The 21,451-nt window shown below is 55.7% G+C and overlaps 3 protein-coding genes and 1 long non-coding RNA gene across 4 annotated transcripts in view; 2 read left to right on the plus strand and 2 right to left on the minus strand.

The window, feature by feature from the left end:
* The first annotated feature begins 38 nt into the window (after window positions 1-38).
* Window positions 39-9,239, plus strand: IK (IK cytokine). The gene is made up of 20 exons (XM_033073518.2): window positions 39-137; window positions 802-868; window positions 1,064-1,156; window positions 2,156-2,215; window positions 3,185-3,352; window positions 3,435-3,549; window positions 3,732-3,802; window positions 3,912-3,958; window positions 4,184-4,347; window positions 4,467-4,575; window positions 4,988-5,027; window positions 5,408-5,621; window positions 5,878-5,896; window positions 6,370-6,448; window positions 6,707-6,787; window positions 7,307-7,364; window positions 7,729-7,817; window positions 8,123-8,231; window positions 8,816-8,850; window positions 9,014-9,239. The coding sequence occupies exons 1-20, from the start codon at window positions 122-124 to the stop codon at window positions 9,039-9,041; spliced, it is 1,662 nt and encodes a 553-aa protein (XP_032929409.1). The 5' UTR covers window positions 39-121; the 3' UTR covers window positions 9,042-9,239.
* A 709-nt stretch (window positions 9,240-9,948) lies between these two features.
* WDR55 (WD repeat domain 55) lies at window positions 9,949-12,702 on the plus strand. Its single transcript, XM_033073125.1, has 8 exons — window positions 9,949-10,016; window positions 10,099-10,259; window positions 10,347-10,447; window positions 10,516-10,603; window positions 10,733-10,912; window positions 11,021-11,120; window positions 11,222-11,391; window positions 11,745-12,702. Exons 1-8 carry the CDS (start codon window positions 9,975-9,977, stop codon window positions 12,076-12,078), a joined length of 1,176 nt encoding a protein of 391 aa, XP_032929016.1. The 5' UTR covers window positions 9,949-9,974; the 3' UTR covers window positions 12,079-12,702.
* A 972-nt stretch (window positions 12,703-13,674) lies between these two features.
* DND1 (DND microRNA-mediated repression inhibitor 1) lies at window positions 13,675-18,413 on the minus strand. The gene is made up of 5 exons (XM_033072819.1): window positions 17,486-18,413; window positions 16,544-16,657; window positions 15,406-15,867; window positions 14,436-14,848; window positions 13,675-14,208 (listed from the first exon to the last, which is right to left on the minus strand). Exons 1-4 carry the CDS (start codon window positions 17,547-17,549, stop codon window positions 14,442-14,444), a joined length of 1,047 nt encoding a protein of 348 aa, XP_032928710.1. The 5' UTR covers window positions 17,550-18,413; the 3' UTR covers window positions 13,675-14,208; window positions 14,436-14,441.
* A 2,065-nt stretch (window positions 18,414-20,478) lies between these two features.
* Window positions 20,479-21,451, minus strand: part of LOC117003153 — a 100,017-nt gene continuing 99,044 nt past the window's right edge. The window contains exon 10 of the long non-coding RNA XR_004419475.1: window positions 20,479-20,602. This is a non-coding gene — a long non-coding RNA (uncharacterized LOC117003153). The remainder of the gene's footprint in view (window positions 20,603-21,451) is intronic.

Genomic DNA, 21,451 nt, shown 5'->3' on the forward strand with positions numbered 1-21,451 from the left:
GGGAGCGCCCCCCGATCGTACACGCCCTGATCGCACCGGCCAATGGGAGCGGCCGCCGCGGGGTGCGCTGGGAGGACAGCGTTGAGCGGAAGGGCCGCGCAGCGGAGCTCGGAGCGCAGCGATGCCGGACCGCGACAGTGAGTTTGGGACGCGGGACAGGGGACACAGGGCACGGGGCATTCCCGGACACCCCCGGGGCCGCGACGCTTGGCCCACGCAGGGGTTGTGGCGGTGCTTGGGGCGGGGCGGGTGGCAGCGACCCGGTGGGCGGGGCTGTGTACGGTGTAGGCCTAACCTGCGCGGAGGAGCAGAGGGACCCCCGGGACCCCGGTCCCGGTGCGAGGGACAGCTCTGCGGGGCACGGGGAGCAGCCACAGCCCGCGGAGCCGGGGGAGGGAGCTGGCGGGCTGGGACCCCGGGCAGCCCCGGGGCTCGGAGCTGCGCGGGGCGCGGCGGGGCTGAGCCTCAGCGCGGGGACTGACACCGGCTGCGCCCCGGCACAGACCTGTCGGGTGTTTCGGGCCGCTGAGAGGATGCAGGGGCAGTCCCGGGGTGTGGGGGACGGGACACCCTCGGGGAGGCCCTGGGACACCCCCTGGAAGGCCCGGCGCCGCGGGGCTCGGGGGGCGGTGGGGCTCGCAGTGGCACCGGCACCCCGTATCCTGCGCGCTGGCGAGGCCGGCCCGGGTGACAGCGGGCTGGGATCATCGGAGCTGCAAGCGGACTCCGTTCCCCTCCTGTGCCTGCGCGGGTGAAGCTGTGCAGGCAGTGTCTGAGCTCTCTCTCTCTCCCTTCTCCTAGATGAGCCGTTCTCCAACCCCCTGGCCCCCGAGGGCCACGATGTGGACGATTCGCATTCCTTCCACCAGTGAGTACAGCACTGGGGCGCTGGGCTGGGGCTGGAACAGCACTGTGGGACCCCCGTGCCATTCCCATGGAGAAGCTGAAGTCACGGCTGCACTCCAGCTTTGTGGGACCTGGTGCCCATCTCGGTTACACAGGACCTGCTCCTCCTCCAGAGCTCTTTAGGAATGATGATTTCTGTTCCTTCCCTCCCTTGTAGGTCCAAGCTGACCAATGAAGACTTCAGGAAGCTTCTTATGACCCCGCGGGCTGCGCCAACATCTGCGCCACCCTCCAAATCTCGCCACCATGAGTGAGTAGGCTTCTGTTTCACAGGTCCATGGGACAGTCCACCCCCCTTTCCCTCTGGGCTCTGTGCCCAGCTGACCCTCTCTCTGCACTCTGCAGGGGCTTTTGCCAATGGGTGTGTGTCTTAGTTTGCTGGACAGGTGTCTGCTAAGAAAGGCAGGAGCCTCTCTTTGAACTGGAGAATGTAAACCCCCTCCCTCTGAATTATTATAGTTTTGAAATCAAGGGGCTCTCAGGTGAATTAGGAATAACAGTTTTTTACTGAGAAAATTGAAATAGAAATAGAATTAAAATAGAAATACAGTACTACAAAGAAACAAACTCCAAACCCTGACAAAGTCAGAGTATAACCTGACACCCTGTCAGGCAGGGTGCTGGCAGCAGTCCCATTCAATGGTGGCTGCATCCTCCTGCAGTGACAGATGTGCTTCAGTTGGAGCAGTGGTGCTGTAGAAGGGTGCAGTTTTCCTCTGAAGGTCTAGTGATGATGACAAGTCTGGTTTTCTTCTGAAATCCAGCGGAGAAAAGGGCTCCCCTAGTGTCTCCAAAATCTCAGTTTTTATTTTGGTAAGAAAGGCTTGGCCCTACCTGGTTTCAGTGGATGGCCCATTAGCAGAGTATCTCCCACTGAGATAAGGATCACTGCCCCACCTGGTCTCAACAGATGGTGATAGAATAGATATTTTTGATCATATCTTGTATTGCAACCAAAGACAGAGTGGCAGTGGAGAAGCAGTTGGATTAGGCTGCTGTAAATGAAAGAGTGAGGCTTCATGGCTGTCAAGACACTTTGTGCAGGAGGCAGATTTGGTTTGATGAAAATCAGTCTTTTCCCTTCCTCTCCCTGCCAACAGTGTGGAATTAGGGGGAAATTAAGGGTGAGAGACTGTTCTGTTCCATCTCTGAGCACCTCAGTACTCTGCTGTGTCTGAGGGACTGTTCTATCCAGCTGTCACCCCTGTGGCTCTGCAGACTGTACATGTGTTTTTTCACCCTTTTCCAGGATGCCCCGGGAGTACAATGAGGATGAAGATCCAGCTGCTCGCAGGAGGAAGAAGAAAAGGTAAGTGAGGAAAGGGATGCAGCAGGACTTGTCATTATACATCATGTCTTGCATCATGTCTTGCCCATGGAAACAGTTCTGATCTCTTGGGTTCCCAAAGAGGGTGTTGAGTGGATTACTGAAGAGCTTTGGAGAAGAGTTCAGGCTAAGGAACTGTCGCTGCTTGTGGGAGGGCAGCGGTAGGATTGATGAGAGGAGCTGGAACAGAGGCTAGACAGAGTTAAGAGAAATAAAGTGGATATTTGTTGAGGGGCCTTCAAAAGCCACACCCTGGCAGTACCAGTGCCACAGTCCTGCCCTGCCCTGATGGCTCCAAGGTGGAAGCAAAAGAGGGCTTGGTCACGAGATCTCACGTTTTTATAGGTTTTAGTCCATTTGCATACAGAAGTCAACTGTCCAGTTAATAGCCTCAAATTATGATGTTTCATCCTCCTTGCTTGCTTGCTTGCCCTCCTCTTTTGATGTTGTTTATGCTTAGGGCCTGAAGTTTGAAAAAATTGTCCTTGAGTCCACAGCTGGAGTGGGACAGTTTTGTCTTCACCATCCTGTGAAAAGATCCTAGTAACCCTTAATATAAAACTAAAAGCTGCACACCCAAGCAGAACAGAAAAACTTAAGGTGTCAGGATGGGGCTGAAGCTTCACCTCCAGAAGAAGCAGGAGAGGGCCTGTGGGTGTGTCAGAGAGCAGGACAGTGGTGGGGCTGATTTCAGTGATCACTGTGCTTTGGAGCACATCTGCACAGCAGGACTGCACTGGACCCCTTCCCTTTGGAAGGGAGGATGGAGCTCTCCTTAGCTGGCCTCAATACAACATTTCCTCCAGGCCTGTTGTGTCCCATGGTGCCCTAGTGTGTTTTTGGGGAAGGGATTGGGAGCAGGATGGGTGTGTGTGAGGCCTCAGGGGCTGTTACCTGCCCTCACAAACACGAGCAGGTCACTGTTAACCCTGAGCTGTTTCCCGCCCGCAGTTACTACGCGAAGCTGCGGCAGCAGGAGATCGAGCGCGAGAGGGAACTGGCTGAGAAGTACCGGGATCGAGCCAAGGAGAGGAGAGATGGAGTGAACAAGGACTATGAAGAGACAGAGCTGATCAGCACCACTGCCAACTACAGGGCTGTGGGGCCCACGGCTGAGGCGTACGTGGGCTGTGGTGGGGCCTGGGCTCTCCAGGCTGATCTGGGGGGCTGGTCCTTATCTGGCTCTGTTCTCACTGCACAGGGATAAGTCTGCTGCAGAGAAGAGGAGACAGTTGATCCAGGAGTCCAAGTTCTTGGGTGGTGACATGGAGCACACTCACTTGGTGAAGGGTCTGGACTTTGCACTGTTGCAGAAGGTGAGTGCAGATATCACTGTGCTGCTCTTGGTCTGTCTTCTGCCACAGACACACAGGGTGGCTGTTAGTGCTTGGTCTTGTGAGGATTTCCCTTGCTGCAGGGCTGGGGGTCTGATGGGGCTCACAGATGAGCAACAGCAGCATGGGTTGGGCTGTAATGTGTGGATTTACTCTGCATCCAGGTACGGGCTGAGATTGCCAGCAAGGAGAAGGAAGAGGAGGAAATGATGGAGAAGCCCCAGAAGGAAACTAAGTGAGTGATTGGGTATTTTGCATTCCTGAGTGCAGCTGTTTGCCAGAGTGGAAGATGCAGAGGAGCCATTCACTTGGCTCTAATACTACTGGTTTCTGTTTCTGTTTAGGAAAGATGAAGATCCTGAGAACAAAATTGAATTTAAGACCCGGCTGGGTAAGACTGTGTGCGTGTGGCTGTTCCCCACCTTGTCTGTGCTGTGAATGTGGGAGAAATCCTGGAGGGTGAACAGAGAAATGAAAACCATTGGAGGGGGAGAGTCCCGAGTTTGAGGACTGGAGGAAGTGTGTCCTTAGGAGGCGATGCTCATGTTGCTGATAAGTTAAAGACGCTTCACTTTGGGCTTTTCCTCTGCTTTCCCACACTTGTCCTTCTGTCCAGGCCGCAACATTTACCGCATCCTGTTCAAGAACAAGACGTACGAGCGGAACGAGCTGTTCCTGCCAGGCAGGATGGCCTACGTGGTAGATCTGGATGATGAATACGCCGACACCGATATCCCCACCACGCTGATCCGCAGCAAGGCTGACTGCCCCACCATGGAGGTACCCAGCTGCTCTCCAGCCTGCTTCACCTCGCTGCTCTGAGCTGGCCAGAGCAGGTTTTTCTGGGAGGGGTTCTCTGTCAAGGGAGCAGGATGCTTCCTCATGCATTTCCCTTTCAGGCACAGACCACGCTGACCACCAACGACATCGTCATCAGCAAGCTCACACAGATCCTCTCCTATCTCAGGCAAGGCACCCGCAACAAGAAGCTCAAGAAGAAAGACAAAGGTAGGAGGTGAAAGGAACCAAGTAATAGGATTTTAGTCCTTGGAGCATATCCCAAGGGAATGGGATGTGTTTTGGTTTGTGGTATTCCCCTGTGCTGTGAGACAGTGGGCTGGGAAGAACAGTGATTTCCTGAGTGTTGTGTCCTGAAGGCAGGAGCATATAGGACAGGCTGCTGGGGAATTGGAGCTGTGAGGGTCCCTCATGGTGCTGTGCTCTTCCTGATGAAGGCCTAGTTCCTTGGGGAAATGCCCCCTTTTGGTGGGGGGACACAATGGCTTCCTGGGGGTGCTGAGTATGATGTGACATCTTCCAGGCTTGTCACTCCTGCAGCATGGAACCCAGACAGGGACAGGGGAGCAGCACAGGGGGCAGAGTGGATGATGTGGCTCTCACTGTTGCTGTGTCCTTGCAGGGAAGCTGGATGAGAAGAAGCCTCCTGAAGCTGATATGAAGTAAGTGCCTCCCTGCCCTCAGGCTATGGGGTCACAGCTCTGTCCCTTAGGGAATGGCTTTTTGGCCCATCACATTTAGAGAGAGCTGAGTTTGGAACTGCTGGCCCTGTGGTTTGTAGGACAAGGCTGGAGGAAAGCTCTGGTTTGGATTTCAGGCTTGAGGCAGGTGAGGGCTCAGTGTTGCCCTGGACCACAAGGCCCAGGTCCTGCAGTATAAGGGAGCAGAAGTGAAGTCATACCTCTGGCAGGTGGGGGAGCCACTTCCATATCTGGTGTCCTTAGCTCTCAGTGCTGGTCCTGTGTGCTCCAGGTCACAAGGATGTGATTCTGGCCTTCTCTTCCTGCAGCACACGTAACTCCAGGCTCTTTTCCACTTGTAGCATCTTTGAAGACATTGGGGATTATGTGCCCTCCACTGCCAAGATGCCACGGGACAAGGAACGGGAGAGGTACCGGGAGAGAGAGCGGGACCGGGAGCGAGACCGGGAGCGAGAACGTGACAGGGACCGGGAGCGCGAGAGGGACCGGGAGCGGGAGCGCGAGGAGGACAAGAAGAGACACAGCTACTTTGAGAAGCCCAAGGCTGATGATGAGGTGAGTCTCTGATTGTGAAGGACTGTCCCACCTGAGCTCTGCCCTTTGTGGGGTTGGGGGGCTTTGGGTATCTCTGGTTGTGCCCTACATGTGCCAACGTCAGCTCTTGCTGAGCTCTGTCTGTCCCCAGGGCTTGCTGGGTGCTTGTCCTGTCCCTCAGCAGGTGAGGCAGCACTAGCACCAGCCTGTTGGGTTTGTGCTTCAGCTCTGTGTGATTGATTGATTGATTGACACTGTGTTTCCCTCTTCTTTGCAGCCCACAGACATGGACAAAGGTGAGTCAAGTGGTGTGGCTACCTGAGAGGGACAGGACTAGGGGGAATGGTTTTAAGCTAAAAGAGAAGAGATGTAGATTTGATATTGGGAAGAAATTCTTCCCTGTGAGGGTGGTGAGGCCCTGGTGGAGGTTGCCCAGAGAAGCTGTGGCTGCCCCATCCCTGGAAGTGTTTCAGGCCAGGTTGGACAGGGCTTGGAGAAACCCAGGGTAGTGGAAGGTGTCCCTGCCTATGGCAGGGAGTTGGAACGAGATGGGATTCAAGATCCCTTCCAAGACAAACCTTTGTGAGATTCCAGGTCTCCTGGGATCAGCTGACCCCATCAGTGCCAAACTGGTTTGCTCCTCCTCTTGTACCTCTCATGCAGCTTACCCTGCCTCTTACTGTGTCCCACAGGGACCCTGCCCAGCCCCAGTGTTCTGCAGTGAGCTGTTCTTCCCCCCAAATTTAATCTGCTGCTTTCTCTACTCCAGGACCTGGCTCAGCCAAGGAGCTCATCAAGTCCATCAATGAGAAGTTTGCTGGAGCTGCTGGCTGGGAGGGAACAGAGGCATATCCTTCACTGTCTGTGCCAGCCTGGCTGGCTGTGGGGCTTGGCTGCCCTTGCAGATACAAGCACATCTAGGGGGCTGTCCTGCCTCACCTACTGGGAGGGAAATGCTGCTCAAGCCTTGCTTTTCCCACACCAAACACAAGCTCTGCACCCCCCAGTTTGGTTGTGTTGGGGCAGGAGGGGGTTTTCCAGCTGGCTGTGCCCAGCCTGCAGCTGTAAGGCTCAGCTCACGTGGTGCTTTCCTTAACTGCTGCCACTTTGAAGAAGCCAGAAGACAAGAAGCAGCTGGGAGACTTCTTTGGCATGTCCAACAGCTATGCTGAGTGCTACCCTGCCACGTAAGGAGCAGCAGGAAGCTGTGGGGTGGGAGCAGGGTGTGTTGAGGGGCTGCTGTTCTCTGGCAGCAAGAACTTGAACATCAGCCCCACTACTTGTTGGGGGAGCAGGCCTGGCCTTGTCTGTGGCAACAGCTGACTGGCAAAATCATCCCAAGCCCTTGCTTCAGGCTCTTCTTAGCTGCTCTCTGCTCTAAGTGTTTGCTTGGAGAGCAATGGGGAGGCTGAGATGGCTGGGAATCTACTGCATTCCCTGTTAATCCATGTGGTTGTGGAGCTCTGGCTTCCCTCAGTGGAAGAGGAACACCTTTCAGCCTGCAGAGTCATCCTGGAAGCATTTCCAGCCTTGGATGCCCTGTGGTACAGGTCACCTGCAGGGCTTGCAGCTGGGACCACTTCCCTCTGCTCTAGGAAATGAGCATGTTTGATCCGAGGCCAAGAGACATGACTCCCACCAGCTCCAAGGTCCTGATCCATCTCATGGATCCACTCTGAACCCTATCCTTCCTTTTTTCTTCCCAGAATGGATGATATGGCTGTGGACAGTGATGAGGAGGTGGACTACAGCAAAATGGATCAGGTATGTTGGCAGCAGCCTTTAGGAGCAGCCAGCAAAGTAGCACCAGTGCCAGAGGATCCCATGAGAAAGAAGCAGCACTGGAGCTGGATGCTGAGTGAACTTTGGGCTTTGCTGATCTGCTCCCTGTTGTGTCAGGGAGCAAACAGGTGTCACTGGCACTTGACCCAGAGGTGTTGATAGGCATGCTACTCTGTTCTGACTTCCACAAAATCTGTCTGCAACATGTTGAGGAGGGGATCTGGAGCCAAGGCCATTGTTCTGGGGCTGGTGGGAGATGGAGCCTTGTGGCTGGGTATGCAGGGCTGTGTGAGAAGCGCCCCCAGCAGAAACTGAGGAGCTGTTCTGAGTCGTTCTCTCCCTGCAGGGTAACAAGAAGGGGCCTCTGGGCCGCTGGGACTTTGACACGCAGGAGGAGTACAGCGAGTACATGAACAACAAAGAGGCTCTGCCCAAGTGAGTGCAGCCCTCAGGAAGGGCTGAGTGAGGGCTCTGGGTGGGATGGCCATGCTGGCCAAGCCTGTGTGCTGGGACAGCTTAGAGCAAGCTGGGGGCTCCCTTGTGAGAGCCTGAGGAGGAGCTGTGAGCCCTGGGCCTGGTGGTTTGTTTTTGCTCTTAATGTCACTCTTGAGGACATCTTGCTGCTTTTGGGGGCTCAGGCCAGCTCTGGAGCATCTGCTCATGGCTGGGGAGATGCATCCCTTCCTGTGGCAGGCTGTGGATCCCCTGTGAGTGTTGAGCCATGTCTTGCTCCTCTCCAGGGCAGCGTTCCAGTACGGCATCAAGATGTCTGAGGGACGCAAGACGCGCCGCTTCAAGGAGACCAACGACAAGGCAGAGCTGGACCGGCAGTGGAAGAAGATCAGTGCAGTGAGTGTCTGAGCTGGGCTAGAGCTGCCAGCATGGCCCAGGACAGCCCCACCCAGTCCTGTCCTCCTGCCTCAGCCACGTGCTGTCAGTGTGTGTGTGAGCATACAGCTCTCTGCAGCTGGATTTGCTCTTTGCAAGAGCATCAGCCAAATACTTGGGGCTGCAGTATTGTCTGGAGCTCTGTTTGGAACTGTTGTCCTGGAAGCAGCCCCAGACAGGGGCTTTTTGCTCTGGGCTGTGCAGCAGATGAATATGCCCAAAACTGTTAGTTTGCAGCCAGCCAGAGGGGAGTGGAGGGGACAGGACGTGTTTAGTGGCTCCCTGCCTGCCAGCTAGCAGAGCTGGGAGTTGTCCTGGCAGGGTGAGCAGTATGGAATAGTCATGGGAAGGTGAGAAGCAGTGGTCTGTGGGAGCCAGAAAGGAGCAAGGGCAAACAGGCCAAGCTTTTCCAGAGGTAGCTCACCTCAGCTCACTCTGGCCTGGCTGCAGATCTCCCCAGGTGTATCTGGCACCCTCCAACCCCTCTGCAAGTTGTGAGCAGCCAGATTCCCTGGGGGTAACAGGACTTCGTGCTTTCTCTGCAGATCATTGAGAAGAGGAAGAAGTTGGAGGCTGATGGGTAAGTACAGCAGTCTCTGCTTGTGGCTCAGCTGCAGGGGCCCTGTTGGGGCCCCCCTACCTTCTGTGGTGTGAAAGTGTGGATGTCAGTGCTGAGCTCTGGAGAGTGGTGGAGCTGCCTGCCCTCCATCCTCACCATTCTTCTGCCCCTCTCTTTCTTCCAGGGTTGAAGTGAAACGTCCCAAGTACTGATTTCTCCCATGATTCTTCTTCCCTCTCCTGGAAGCCTGGCCTGCTGGGAGCTGCCTTCCTGCCTGTGCTGGTGTGCTCTCCTGGCCCCAGACACTGTCCACTCTGCTCAGGGCTGGGGGCTCTTCTCTCTCTCTGTTCTTTGCTGTAGAGCCTGTGCTGTGTAAATGTTGTAGCTTTAATAAAACCACATTAAATTTGCGTGGGGACATCTCTTTGTGCAGAGAGGAGGGGCCTGGCCACTTTCTGGCCTCCTTTGGAGCAACAGATGCTAGGACTCTTCTACATCCCAGGCATGCTTGGGTCTGGCAGGGCAAACTGTGGCTCAGTGTGTTTATAGTGGGAGCCTTTTGGGCTAGGGACAGCATCTCTGGATAAAAGTAACAAGTCTGTTTGGGGCAATGACCCCAGTTGAACATTCTGTGCCTCAGGGCAGGGGGAAGAAGCGAGCTCAGGTACAGCAGGTGCAGTGACCTGCAGCAGAGGATGTGCTAGCTGTGCGGGGTGTGTGTGATGAGGCTAGCACCAGGCAAAGCTTGTTCCCTCAGGGCAGGGCCAGCAGGGAGCTGGGCTGGCCCTGGGCAGGGGCACTGCTGGTGCTCCTTGCCTGGGCTGAGGGCTCTGGCGGGGCTCAGCAGGCCCCAGACCCTGCAAGGGCCCCACTGCCCAGTGGTGCCTGGCGGGCCCCTCCCCTGGAGCAGAGAGGAGATGGCGCTGTGAGTTAAGGCCCGGGGCAAGAATGAAGGAGCCTGTGGCGCTGACAGTGGTGAAGCACTGAGGAACAGGAAAGCATGAGCCGGGTGCGGAGCGCCTCGGTGGAACCGGGCAAAGGCTCCCGCAGGCCGGAACCCCGAGCGGAGCCGGGCCGGGCCGGGCCCGCAGCGCGGGACCAACGCGAGGGCGGGGTCATGCAAACAAAGGGGCGGGGCTACGCTAATGAGCGGCTCTCAGTGCGCCGCGCCGGCCGCCATGGAGGAGGTGAGGCCGCGTGGGGCTGCGGGACCCCCGCGCTGCCGGCCCCGGTCCCACGGCCCCGCTCCCACGGCCCCGCTCTCGCCAGGAGCCCCAGGAGCCCCCGGAGTCCCCGGAGCCGGCAGCGCGGGAGCCGCGAGTGCGGGAAACCCCCGAGGACATTTGTCTGGAGGCCACGGCCAACGCCATCGCGCTGCACCCGGTGCGGCCGCTGCTGGCCGCGGGGGACGTGGACGGCGATGTGTACCTGTGAGTGGGGCCGGGGATGGGGAGGGCACCGGCAGCGGGGCTGCCCGGCCGCCTGCGGCTCCCTGCGAACGCTCCCGGTGCCGGCAGGTACTCGTACTCCTGCACCGAGGGCGAGAACCGGCAGCTCTGGTCCTCGGGACATCACCTCAAGTCGTGCCGGGACGTGGCTTTCTCCCAGGACGGGCAGAGTGAGTGCGGGGTACGTGGGGTGGCACTGGGGGACGCCGGGCAGGGGGGCACTAACGTGGCTCTGCAGAGCTTTTCACTGTGTCCAAGGATAAGGCCATCCACATTCTGACAGCGGAGGAGGGACGGCTGGAAACGCGCTTCCCCAAGGCCCACGAGTAAGTTCACACAGGCGGCTCATTCTGGGCAGAACGGCTGGGGCATTGTCCCCTTCCCTCCCGCGGCAGGGCCACACAGCCCTGGGCCGGGCAGGGGGAGCCGTGACCGTGGGGCCGGGGTCTCTGCAGGTCGGCTCTCAACTGCGTGCTGCCCATCGACGCGCACATCTTTGCCACGGGCGATGACGGCGGGGCAGTGAAGGTGTGGGACCTGCGCAGGGGCAGTGCCATCCTGGAGGCACGGCAGCAGGAGGAATACATCAGCGCCATGGCCGTGGATGGCAACGGGAAGATCCTGCTGACAGCCAGGTACTGGAGGGTTTCATGGTCTTGGGGTCGGGCTGCCCACGTTCATTCATGGCTGGAGTGTCCTGTGCCGTGTTCTGTGTCACAGTGTGTCCCTTCCACCTCCCACAGTGGTGATGGCACCCTGGGCGTCTTCAACATGAAGAGACGGCGCTTTGAGCTGCTGTCGGAGCCGCAGAACGGGGACCTGACATCTGTGGTGCTGATGAAGGTTGGTACTGCCTCCCAACATGGAGCAGAATCCCACAGCCCCCCATTCTCACTCTTGAGTTTTTTGTTCTCCTCTGTCTCACTGCCCTCCTTGGTGCCTAGAGGGGGAGGAAGGTGGCATGTGGCTCCAGCGAAGGCACCATCTACCTCTTCAACTGGGATGGCTTTGGGGCCGCCAGCGACCGCTTTGCGCTCAGGGCAGAGACCATTGACTGCATGGTGCCCGTCACGGACAGCATCGTGTGCGTCGGGTCCCTGGACGGAGTCATCAGGTCAGAGGGGAGGGGAGGGGAGGGATGGGGTGAGGGGGAATGGAGAGGGGTGGGAGGGCATGGGGCAGGAGGGATTGTGGGGAGTGAGATGGGATGGGGAGGGGAGGGTGGTGGGATAGGAAAGAGAGGAGTGGGCTGGAGATGGGGTGGGGTGGCATGGGATGGGATGGGGAGGTGTGGGATGGGATGAGAAGGTGTGGGATGAGAAGGTGTGGGATGAGGAGGGTGTGGGATGGCAAGGGGTGGGATGAGGAGGGGTGGGATGCCATCAGCCTTGCCTAGGACACCGGACAGGAGGGCAGAGAGCGTCCCCGGGCGCTGCAGGGCCCTCAATGCCCCCGTGCCGTGCCCAGGGCCGTGAACGTGCTGCCGAACCGCGTGCTGGGCTGCGTGGGGCAGCACCTGGGCGAGCCCATCGAGCAGCTGGCCGTGGCCGCGGACGGGAAGCTCCTGGCCAGCAGCGGCCACGACCAGAAGGTGAAGTTCTGGGACGTGTCGGCGCTCGGCTCCATGGTGGTCGATGATTACCGCCGGAAGAAGAAGAAGGGCGGGCCGCTGCGCGCCCTCAGCAGCAAGGCGCTGGGCAGCGGGGAGGATTTCTTCGCCGACCTGCGGGACGAGGCCGAGCCGGAGGAGGGGGCGGGAGATGGCGGTGGCAGCGGCGACAGCGACACCGACAGTGACTGAGCGGGGCCGGGGCCGCGCCCCCTCAGCCCCTGGGCGGGGCTGTGCGCGTCCATCTCGCGGGGCGCGGCCAATCAGAGCCGAAGCCCCAGGGAGTGCCCGCCCACGGGGCGTGGCCTCCCTGCAATACTGTCACTGTCGGCGGGCAGGACGCTCGCATTCTGATTGGCTTCTAGGGCTGCCAATCAAGCTGGGCTGTGGGCGCGGTGTTAAAGGGACCGCGCGTGTCGGAGCAGGTGGGGTCTCGAGGGGGAGCGGTTGTGAGGGCTCGGAGGAGGGCCCGGGATGGCGGGACAGCCTGGCCATGGTGGGGCGGAGGGTCCTGCCGGAGGGGTGTCCCTGATATCGGCGGGGCCTGGACGGGAGGCCCTTAGGGGTGGGGGGCCATGGCTGAGGGGAGAGGGTCTGTACACGGGGGGACATGGCTGAGGGCCCCTGGTGAAGGTTATGGGGCAAGGGGCTGTGACTGAACATCCCTGCTGAATAAGAGGGCTCTGAGACTGGGGGGACATGGCCAGGTGTTCATCCCTTCCTGCCTTGCTGTCCCAGCAGGTCAATTATCCTTTGTAAATTAATTAATTCTTTAACTCTGTTAGAAATAAACCCAGTGCCTTTTACTTCCCAGCGCCTTGTGGTGATGGTTTGGCTCATTCTCATGAGGTAGATTCCTAGTGTACCCCAGGAGGGACAGACAGGCTTCCAGGGACTGCAAAAAATAAAAAAATGCATCAAAAAGCTCTTGGAGGACGCTGAGGATCTCCAAAAGGAAGAGGGATGGAATTTGGGTGCTGCAAAGGGACGGGGCGGGTCCAGCTGTGTATCACAGTGTGCCATGAGTGGGGAGGGGGACAGGGATTCCTCCTGGGATGGGACCGTCCCTGGGGATGAGCAGAGGGGCAGCAGGGCCTGGAGCAGTATCAGACAGGGCTGGGCACTGGCTGGGGCCCCTGGGGGAACCCCTGTGGGGAACAGCGAGGATCTGGTGCAGGATTTCTACTCCTGGCTGTGGCTCACATCCCCCAGCCAATTCCCAGCATTGCTGGGGACCCCTTGGACCACCAACCGCAGCCCCCAGGGGTTCGTGCTGCAGCTGTTGGGATGGGAGCTGGGCCATCTATGAAACAGAGACACCTGGAGTCCCTGGAGAGCATAAAGGGGTGTCTTGGTTTGAAAGACAGGTGTCTGCTAAGGAAGGCAGGAGCCTCCCTTGGAATGGTTATTGTTCCTTACCAACAGAACCAGGAAAATTCCCTAAGACAGAGAAAAACAAAAGGAAAAACCCTAACATCCAACAAGATGCTAGCAGATGTCTCAGAGGTCCACCAAAATGCACTGGGGAGGACAGCAGGATGTGCCAGGAGGAGCTTGAGGTGTAGCAAAAGCCGGTCAGCAAGAGCCCAGCAGGTAGAAGACAACAAAGACTGAGGTGCCAGGGAATGCTGCTTCCCACACAATGGGCCCACCCTGTCCCTTCTCCTGCCTTTCCTGGTGTGTGGGGAAAGCACTGAGATGTACTGGATTGGCAGGGAGCTGAGGATGCAGGAGGAACAGATGACATGACACAGCTGGTGCTTTCCAGAACTCTTTAATCCCAAAAGAACATGTAGCCTGACCTCCCACTCCTGACGAATCATTCATGGACAGCTGGCAACCCCACAGCTGCTTCCTCACTATGCAATGAAATTACAGGCACTCCTCTCCCCACACAGCAGCTCCACCAGCCCACAGAACGTCTGTGACCACCTGCACACTCCCTGTGTGTGGCCTTGTCCTCCCCTGAAGCTGTTCCTCAGGAACCAGGAATGCCAGTAGAGGAATTCATGGCAGTGGCATCCGGTGCTGGCAGCTCCTCCCAGAGCTGCTGCTTCTCCTGGCTCTGCCCCTCCAACACAACACAAACCAGCTGAACAAGCCAAACTTGGCAGGAACAACAACCCAAACGAGAACCAACTCAAGAGCGGCCCGGGGACAGGGTGGCTGCCATGGAACAGGGCAGCAGCCTTTATCCTCCAGAGTCTGCTCTCAGAACTGATGCAAACATCCCAAAGGGAAACTGGAACACGGCTGGGAGCCCCGCAGGGCTCGGGCTCCATCATGGCTTCAGCAGAACGGCTGCCTACATCAGCTGGCACCCTGCAGTAGAGAGGGAAGCATCAGGCTCTGTCCTCACCCCAACCCTGCTCCCTCTAGCTCCCTGTGCTCCCAAACAGAAATCCCACCCACAGCTCAGAGGTGACAGTGTTTCAGCCCTGCCAGTCAGCCTGGGTCCCTCCCTGCCCCAGCAGTGCCACAGCTCCACACTCCCAGCATACACCTCCATACTTTGGGAAAGGGAGGGAGTTGGCTGTGTAAGGACTCACCAAGGCCTAGCTTAACAGCTGGAGAGTGTGCAGGGCCGCTGCTACCTTGGCCTTCTTGAACTCGCTCAGGCCATGCCTGTCCGAAAAGACCCACGTGAAGTCAGTGACGAGCACCTGGAATCCTGGGATCACCACCTGGTACCAGAACTTCTGCCACCCATTGGGTTTCACCAGAACACACTTGATCAAGAACACAGGTTTCCTCAGGCAAAGCTTCCAGCACAGCATGTTCAGGCACTCCAGCACGTCCTCTAATGGCAGACACGGGGCCACCGCCCCGGGCACTGCCAGGTTGTTGCCTCCCTGCACCGAGATGGACAATGGCTCCTCCTCACAGAGCTGCTGCAGCTTCTTCTTCAGCTGGGAGTCCAGCCAGTCCACTCTGATCCCTGCTTCCCTGAGCCTCAGGTTCCCTAGGAGACAGGAGATGTTCACTTACCCTCCATCCCCATCATCTGTTGCAGTGATTTCCAGGATTTTAGGGGTAGCTTGAATTTAGGGCCAAGGTGAACAGATACTGAAGCCAAATGCTCCTCAGCTGGGGCAGAGATGGGTACAAACCAGGACTTTGGAAGTCTCAGCTGGATGTCTGGGAAGTGTGTCCCACCAGGGCATTGCAATCATGGGACAGGGCTCAGAAGGATTGAGCAGCTCCATCAGGACTGTTTAAGGGACATTGGGGGATTGGGCAGCTCCACTAGACAGGTTTAATAACTTGGTTAATGTTATGGATGCCCTGAACTGTGATGCTTTGGCTCTGAGCAGGCAGCTCCTGGAGACCTCCAGCAGCCCCTTCATCCCACCACTAGTAGGACTGCCAGAAATCAACTGCACCAAGGGCAGCTGGCAACCCACGGGACACAGGGAGAGAGCAAGAGATGTCTCAAGGCTGAAGTCACCCTGCAGCCAAGCCTGGAGGTAGGAAACACCAGGAAGACCAGTCCAAGCAGCATCCCTCAGCACCACTCACCTTCCATTAGGGCTTTCCTGGCCAGCGCGGCAGCCTCGTGCGACTTGTACTTCAGCACAGCGAGCTTGGCCTGTCCCTGGTAGGGGCTGTTATGCAGGGTGACACTGCAGATCCCCTCAGTGACCAGCTGCAGCCTGACCTCCAGCTCCTGCTGGCTCACCCACATGCCCAGGCCGCTGAGGACGAGCTCGCGCTTCTGCGTGCTCCAGCACACGACGATGGTGCAGCCCGGGCGCAGCTGGTAGCGGTGCAGGCTGTCGATGGCTCTGTGCGCGTCCTGCGGGGACGCGTAGCGCGCAAAGGCAAAGCCCCGGTTGAGGCCGCTGAAGGTGAGCATGAGGCGGAACTCGTAGAGCATCCCCACGCTCTGGAACAGCGGGATCAGGGTGTTCTCGTAGATGTCCTGCGGCAGCCTGGCGATGTACACCTCGGTGCCGGCCGGCGGGGGGCCGCCCACCCAGCCTGCGGGGACACGGGGATGTTGTGGCACAGTGACATGGGGACACAGTGACACTGTGCCTGTGAAACACTAATCTTAAAGAAATTAGGATTTTAGTTAAAAGAAACTGGGCTTGAGATCGTTACCTGAAACTTAAATAATTGATTGCCTGTCAATTTATGTTTGTGTGCTTGCAATGGGAAAGGATGAAACTAGTAGTTAGGTCCAAAGAACACGAACAATTGCAACCAGAAACTCATTCTTTGCACAACTGGAGTTGCCCCAGAAACCATTTGTATTGTCATTAATAAAAAGGTCAGGGCGAGGAAGACTCACCTTACTTCCTCCTTCTAAGACCCCTCCCCACAAAAACGACCCCAGACTTAATTCAAGAAGCCAACCACGCATGCTTAATAGCCATTCAAGCTAATTACCATAGGAAGCAGGGGATGGGAGGGGCTGGTATTATGAATATATATTTGTTTGAACCTTTTGTCAATAAATACACTCTGATCACCTGTAATTTTGCAGTGTGTATTAGGGGGCTACCCACACTGCTGCCCAGCGCTGAATAAACATACCCTTTCTAACTTTAAATTGTTAGAGAGTGTTTTGCCCATCACAGTTGAGTATTGATATTAGACCAATATTCATATTTTGGTAAATCACCTGTGCTGAGCCCCACCTGCTCTGACATACCTGGGGGGGGCCCTCCATAGCGCCTCTGCCCGTTGATCTGCACCAGCTCGATGCCGGTCTCCTCCTGCCAGGCGAGCAGGGCCATCTTGCCTTGGTGATTCTGTTGGTCCATGCCTGAAGGAGGAGATGATGGTGGTGATTGTGTGAGCAGCCTCCCGGCTGGGAGCATCCCAACCCCAGCAGGGCACTGCAAGATCCACTGCTGGCCAGTATGTGGAAGGGCAAATGAACCCCTCTGCTCTCAGGGCACCTGAGGAGCCTCCCAACACTCCCATCCCAAGGGCTGTCCAAGCCTGCTCCACATCACACAAAGTTCACCAACTTTGTTAGAGCCTAAAGTCAACAACAGTTTCCTACAGTTCTGCAAGGGCTTGGAAAGCCAAAACACCGGCAGCAGCTGCCTGGTGCTGCAAGAGGGAGCTGGAGCACAGAGCCAAGGCAACCCACTGCATCACTTCTAAAAATTTCAAAGGTTTATTAAAAACCTTAACAAAAAAACCCCAAAGGATTGAATAAGGAAAAATTACAGCGCTGGGAGCATGGGACTAAACTGCTATGTGCTACAAAATGGATGCTCTGCTTTTTACACCTCTGGCCCCTCCTAAAGTCTTGTCAGTTAACTGCTTCTTTGCCATCTATTGGTGGAGGTTTCTTTTCTGGAACTTGACTAGAGGTCAGGTGTTATGCTATGCCTCCTAGTAACAGGGCTTCCCTCCTCCCAAAATGCCCCAGGCAAGGGGCAAGGTTAATAACACGGGGAAAGGGAGACTATGGGGATAACAGAGAACATCTAAATAACAAATCACAATATCATAACTACACACCAATTAAACTTTCTTTAACATACACATAATATTCATCTCTTAATTGGAAGAGCCAACCATCAAATTATCCATCTATAACAGCATCATGACAGCTTTAAAATGAAAGACAGTGGGTTACACTGAACATTGGGAAGAAAATCATCCCTGTGAAGGTGGCGATGCCCTGGCAGAGGTTGCCCCATCCCTGCAAGTGCTCAAGGCCAGGCTGAATGGGACTTGGAACAACCTGGGATAGTGGAAGGTTCCCTGCCAGTAGAGAAAAGATAGAATTAAAGAGAAACTAGAATTGACAACCGAACTGGAAAGCAGTAAAGCAGCTGAGTTATTACTGTCCTTGAAAATAGAGCAGCTGCAGAGACAGTTACAGGAGAACAGAAAACAAAAGTTGGAGGAAAAAGTTGTCTAGAATATTAACTGTATTTCCTGAAGATTGCCCAAATCCTTGGCCTTGTTACAAAACGAGCTGAAATTAGAAGACATTAGTCTTTAATGAACAATTAGCCAGGAGTATTACTGAAATTTTAGACCACAGGGAAATCCCCACCTGTGCAACACTTAATTGCATGAATTTTTGGTATCACCGACGTTCACTCCATCCCACATCTCACTAAGATGGAGTAATTTTCACGTGATACCAAGAATTCTATGTGTAATGTCAGACTAATTGACCATTCTCAAGAACTAGGATTTACAGGTCGTCCACCGAGAAAAACAGAGGTGGAAAGAATTATATAATCAAGCATTATTTTCAAGAATTCAAAAAAATTTGCAATTCTCCCTCCCTCAGGGCAAAGATGAAAGAAACCCCTGACTAAAGTTAGTAAAAAACTGTAAAAGCTGTATAGTTTCCAACAGGAGCAGTATACCCCGACGATCCTGTTACAGGAGGATGGGGTTTTACCGAGCATATAAATATATAAATATATAAATATAACCTACTTTAAACTGGCCCTGAACGATGGTACCTTGAACTGTTTAGTTCGACTGCTTTTCAGGAGACAGAACAGAGATGTTCTGAAAAGGGACTTCTATCTCTAGTCTGAGCAGCGAACGAACGCGCTCACATTTTCCATTTAAGTAGGTAAAAATGGGCCAAAAAGGCAGAATTCGATGGGTTTTCCATACCCCATATTACCCCACCCAAGTGGAGGCACAGAATGGGCTATTGAAGAAGAGCCCCGAAGCCACACAGGACTGGGTGGCATACTCAGGGCACTTTACACAGCTAAATAATCGCTGTGGCCTGCCTGAGCCAGGTTTTATGCAAACTCTGAATGAGGTGCTCCACCCTCCATTCAAGGGGAACATCGACAGCTTTAAGATCAGGACAACCTGTAAAAGATCACAAATTCAAACTGTGCCTGTGACTGACTAAACCTCGGGGCACGCTTACTTGGGAATCTATGAATAGCACTAGTACAAAACAGAATTAGGGTGCAGTGGCTCTTACCTGTTTTTAATAAAATAATCTTACTTTTTCAGAAAACGATATCGGAAATGATGCCAGCACGTCTCGACTGAAAAACAAGTTATGTATTGAAGGAGTGCTTATTCTCCTCACAGGAGGAATCAGCACCAGAATAAACATAAATCACCAAACCTGACCCACTGGATGGAAACCTTTCCTTTCTCTATCTGTAATGGTCACTGTGATAATGGCTGTAATCGTGCTTGAGCCTGAATGCATTTAATGACCATTGCTAAAAAATAAGCCATAATTATATATATATAAATGATTTAGGAGCTTAGCATAATAACATGCATTTGGCAGAGGGAAATATAACCGTAATATGTGAAGCACAACTTTCCACCAAAAAGGGGGAATTTTTTTTACTCAGCATCCAATGCTGACACATGAAAGGGAAGTTTTAGTGGAGATATAGTGTATCCACAGTTATAAGTTGTGGTACCACAAAAACGAATTTAAACCTCACACTGCATTCCACTGCCTCCCAAGCTCCTGATAAGATCGGTGAAATCTTATCTCCACAACTTTCTAAAACTGGGCGCTATGCCATCAGATATACCAGCCAAAAACCGTGGTCCTCAAAGCAGTGGAATTATCAGTGCAGGTTGGTATCTGCAGTTCCATTTCTGTCTAGTCCCTGTGCACGGTGGTCGGCAGGGTTTGCATGGACACACCCTGACCTCTCCAAAACCATCTGGGAAAGAGTGAAAGCTATTCTGGGGACAGAATTGGGAACACCAAGTACCATGGATGCTGGAGTCCTAGAAAACAAAATGAACTCGGTAAAAAGTGATTTATACCAATGGAAAGATCCATCAGGACCCTCCTCACCAGCATTAGGAACTAGGCCTTTATCAGACCTGAGCAGGAAAGGATGGAGGTAAAAGATCAGCAGCTAACAGTGAATGCCATGAAGTGCTGGCACCTCTCCACCTCCAAGGGGTTTCACCTTCGTGAACCCCAAAATCCACCTTCGGAGGAGTTTCCCGCAGCGCGGAAACGCGTGTTCCACAAGAACAACGGACCAGCCCCGTTCCCTCCTCCGAGCCTCGTGGTCCGGCCCCGTGGCTCTCGCGATGGCCCTGGCGCCGGGAACCGGCCCAGAGGTGCTGGGCTGTGGCCAGGCAGGACCCGGCTCTGTTCCCACAGCCCCAGTGCTAACGGGGCTCCCGGGCACCCCCCGACCCGCCTTCCCTTGGGGGAGCGGCAGCTCCGCGCTGGGACCGGGACCAGAACTGGAACCGGGACCAGAACTGGAATCGGGTCCGGCACCGGGACCGGGGCTCAGCTCCCTTTGGGAAGGGTCTCCCCGAGGGGAGCCGTGCCCGTCAGACACCTCTCACCTTCTCCTCGCCGCCACTCGCCTCGTTCGAGCTGTTCGCGCTGTCCGAGCTGGGCGAAGAATGGACCCAGCACCGCCCCCAGCACCGCTCCACCCCGGGCCGAGCCCCGGCACCACCCTCCTGCCCCCACCCCGGGCCGAGCCCCGGCACCACCCTCCTGCCCCGGCACCACCCTCCTGCCCCGCACCGAGCCCCGGCACCACCCTCCTGCCCCGGCCCCACGGGCACCACCCTCCTGCCCCGCACCGAGCCCCGGCACCACCGGCACCACCGGCACCACCCTCCCGCCCCGTCCCGTCCCGACGGGTCTGGCCTTGCTTTGTCATGACGGGCTCCCCTCGCCATCCCTCTCCTCCTGGGCACTTGTAGGCGAGGCGAGGAGCTGCGGTTAGGGGGCTGTAAGAGGTACAGCAGCACCATCGAACTCTCACAACAGAACCTTGAGTTGGAAGAGACCTAGACCATCTAGCCCCATAATCAGTGCAATTAGACCTCACATAACGTCCCCAAACAGGTATGTCGGGTTTGAACCTATTCATACTGGCAGGTTTCGTGCTGCTTTTTCCAATACCTGCTAACAAAGGCGAATTTTGGGGTGGGTCAGAAACACCTACTGAAAGAAATCCTTCAGGCAGTGTGTGATGCCCAGGAGAGTGCACTGGCCAAAGTCTCCGCTGCGTTTCGGAGCGCGCCTGTGTGCCCTGGGCTATGATGGCCGCTGCCCCAACATCCGCCCGTGTCCGCCCGGGGAGCCCCGCTGCTCTGCCGGGACCAGAATGTTGGGAGCGCGGTGGCAAAACCTGATCAGTGTGAGACATGGGGCTCTGGGGTTTGAGCCAGACCAGGGAGAAAGGCAGGCAGATCACGGTGCTTGTTTTCATGCCATTGTCCTCCCCCTGTCTCCAAGGAAGGGTGACATCGGCACGGACATTCACCCATTAGGGGCTGAAGGCTTTTATCCCTTCTGGTGGGACATAACTGGCTCAACTTTGCTCAAGTGAGGGGCAGGGTCATGATTTAAAAGGGGTCATAAACCATCTCAGACCCTTCAGACAGTGTAAAATTCCCCTCCCCAGGGCAGGTACCCGCCTGTTCCCTCTAAACCTCGATGTGTATTAACCACTGAACCCGGTGTTTCTTGGGCTTTCCCCCCAGGACAGATCAAGACTGTGACCATAACTCAGACCACCAAGATATCAAAATTGCAACAATCAAGTCTCTTCAATCAATTAGTTACTGGATCCACGGGTGGTGAGGTCTTTCTACTCTTATC

This window comes from Catharus ustulatus, chromosome 15 (genome assembly GCF_009819885.2).
Source record: "Catharus ustulatus isolate bCatUst1 chromosome 15, bCatUst1.pri.v2, whole genome shotgun sequence".
Classification (NCBI taxonomy): Eukaryota; Metazoa; Chordata; class Aves; order Passeriformes; family Turdidae; genus Catharus; species Catharus ustulatus.

What these genes read in the sequence shown, in the direction of transcription:
- IK (XM_033073518.2), top strand. An exon ending in CTGACTGCCCCACCATGGAG is followed by an intron (nt 4,348 to 4,466) that starts GTACCCAGCTGC and finishes TTTCCCTTTCAG; the next exon opens with GCACAGACCACGCTGACCAC. An exon ending in CCTCCTGAAGCTGATATGAA is followed by an intron (nt 5,028 to 5,407) that starts GTAAGTGCCTCC and finishes TTCCACTTGTAG; the next exon opens with CATCTTTGAAGACATTGGGG.
- WDR55 (XM_033073125.1), top strand. Translation starts at nt 9,975, where the DNA reads ATGAGCGGCTCTCAGTGCGCCGCGCCGGCCGCCATGGAGGAG. An exon ending in CGCCGGCCGCCATGGAGGAG is followed by an intron (nt 10,017 to 10,098) that starts GTGAGGCCGCGT and finishes CGCTCTCGCCAG; the next exon opens with GAGCCCCAGGAGCCCCCGGA. An exon ending in TCCCTGGACGGAGTCATCAG is followed by an intron (nt 11,392 to 11,744) that starts GTCAGAGGGGAG and finishes TGCCGTGCCCAG; the next exon opens with GGCCGTGAACGTGCTGCCGA.
- DND1 (XM_033072819.1), bottom strand. Translation starts at nt 17,549, where the DNA reads ATGGGGCAACCTCTGCCAGGGCATCGCCACCTTCACAGGGATGATTTT. An exon ending in TTTTCTTCCCAATGTTCAGT is followed by an intron (nt 16,658 to 17,485) that starts GTAACCCACTGT and finishes CTCCTCCTTCAG; the next exon opens with GCATGGACCAACAGAATCAC. An exon ending in CTATGGAGGGCCCCCCCCAG is followed by an intron (nt 15,868 to 16,543) that starts GTATGTCAGAGC and finishes GTGTCCCCGCAG; the next exon opens with GCTGGGTGGGCGGCCCCCCG.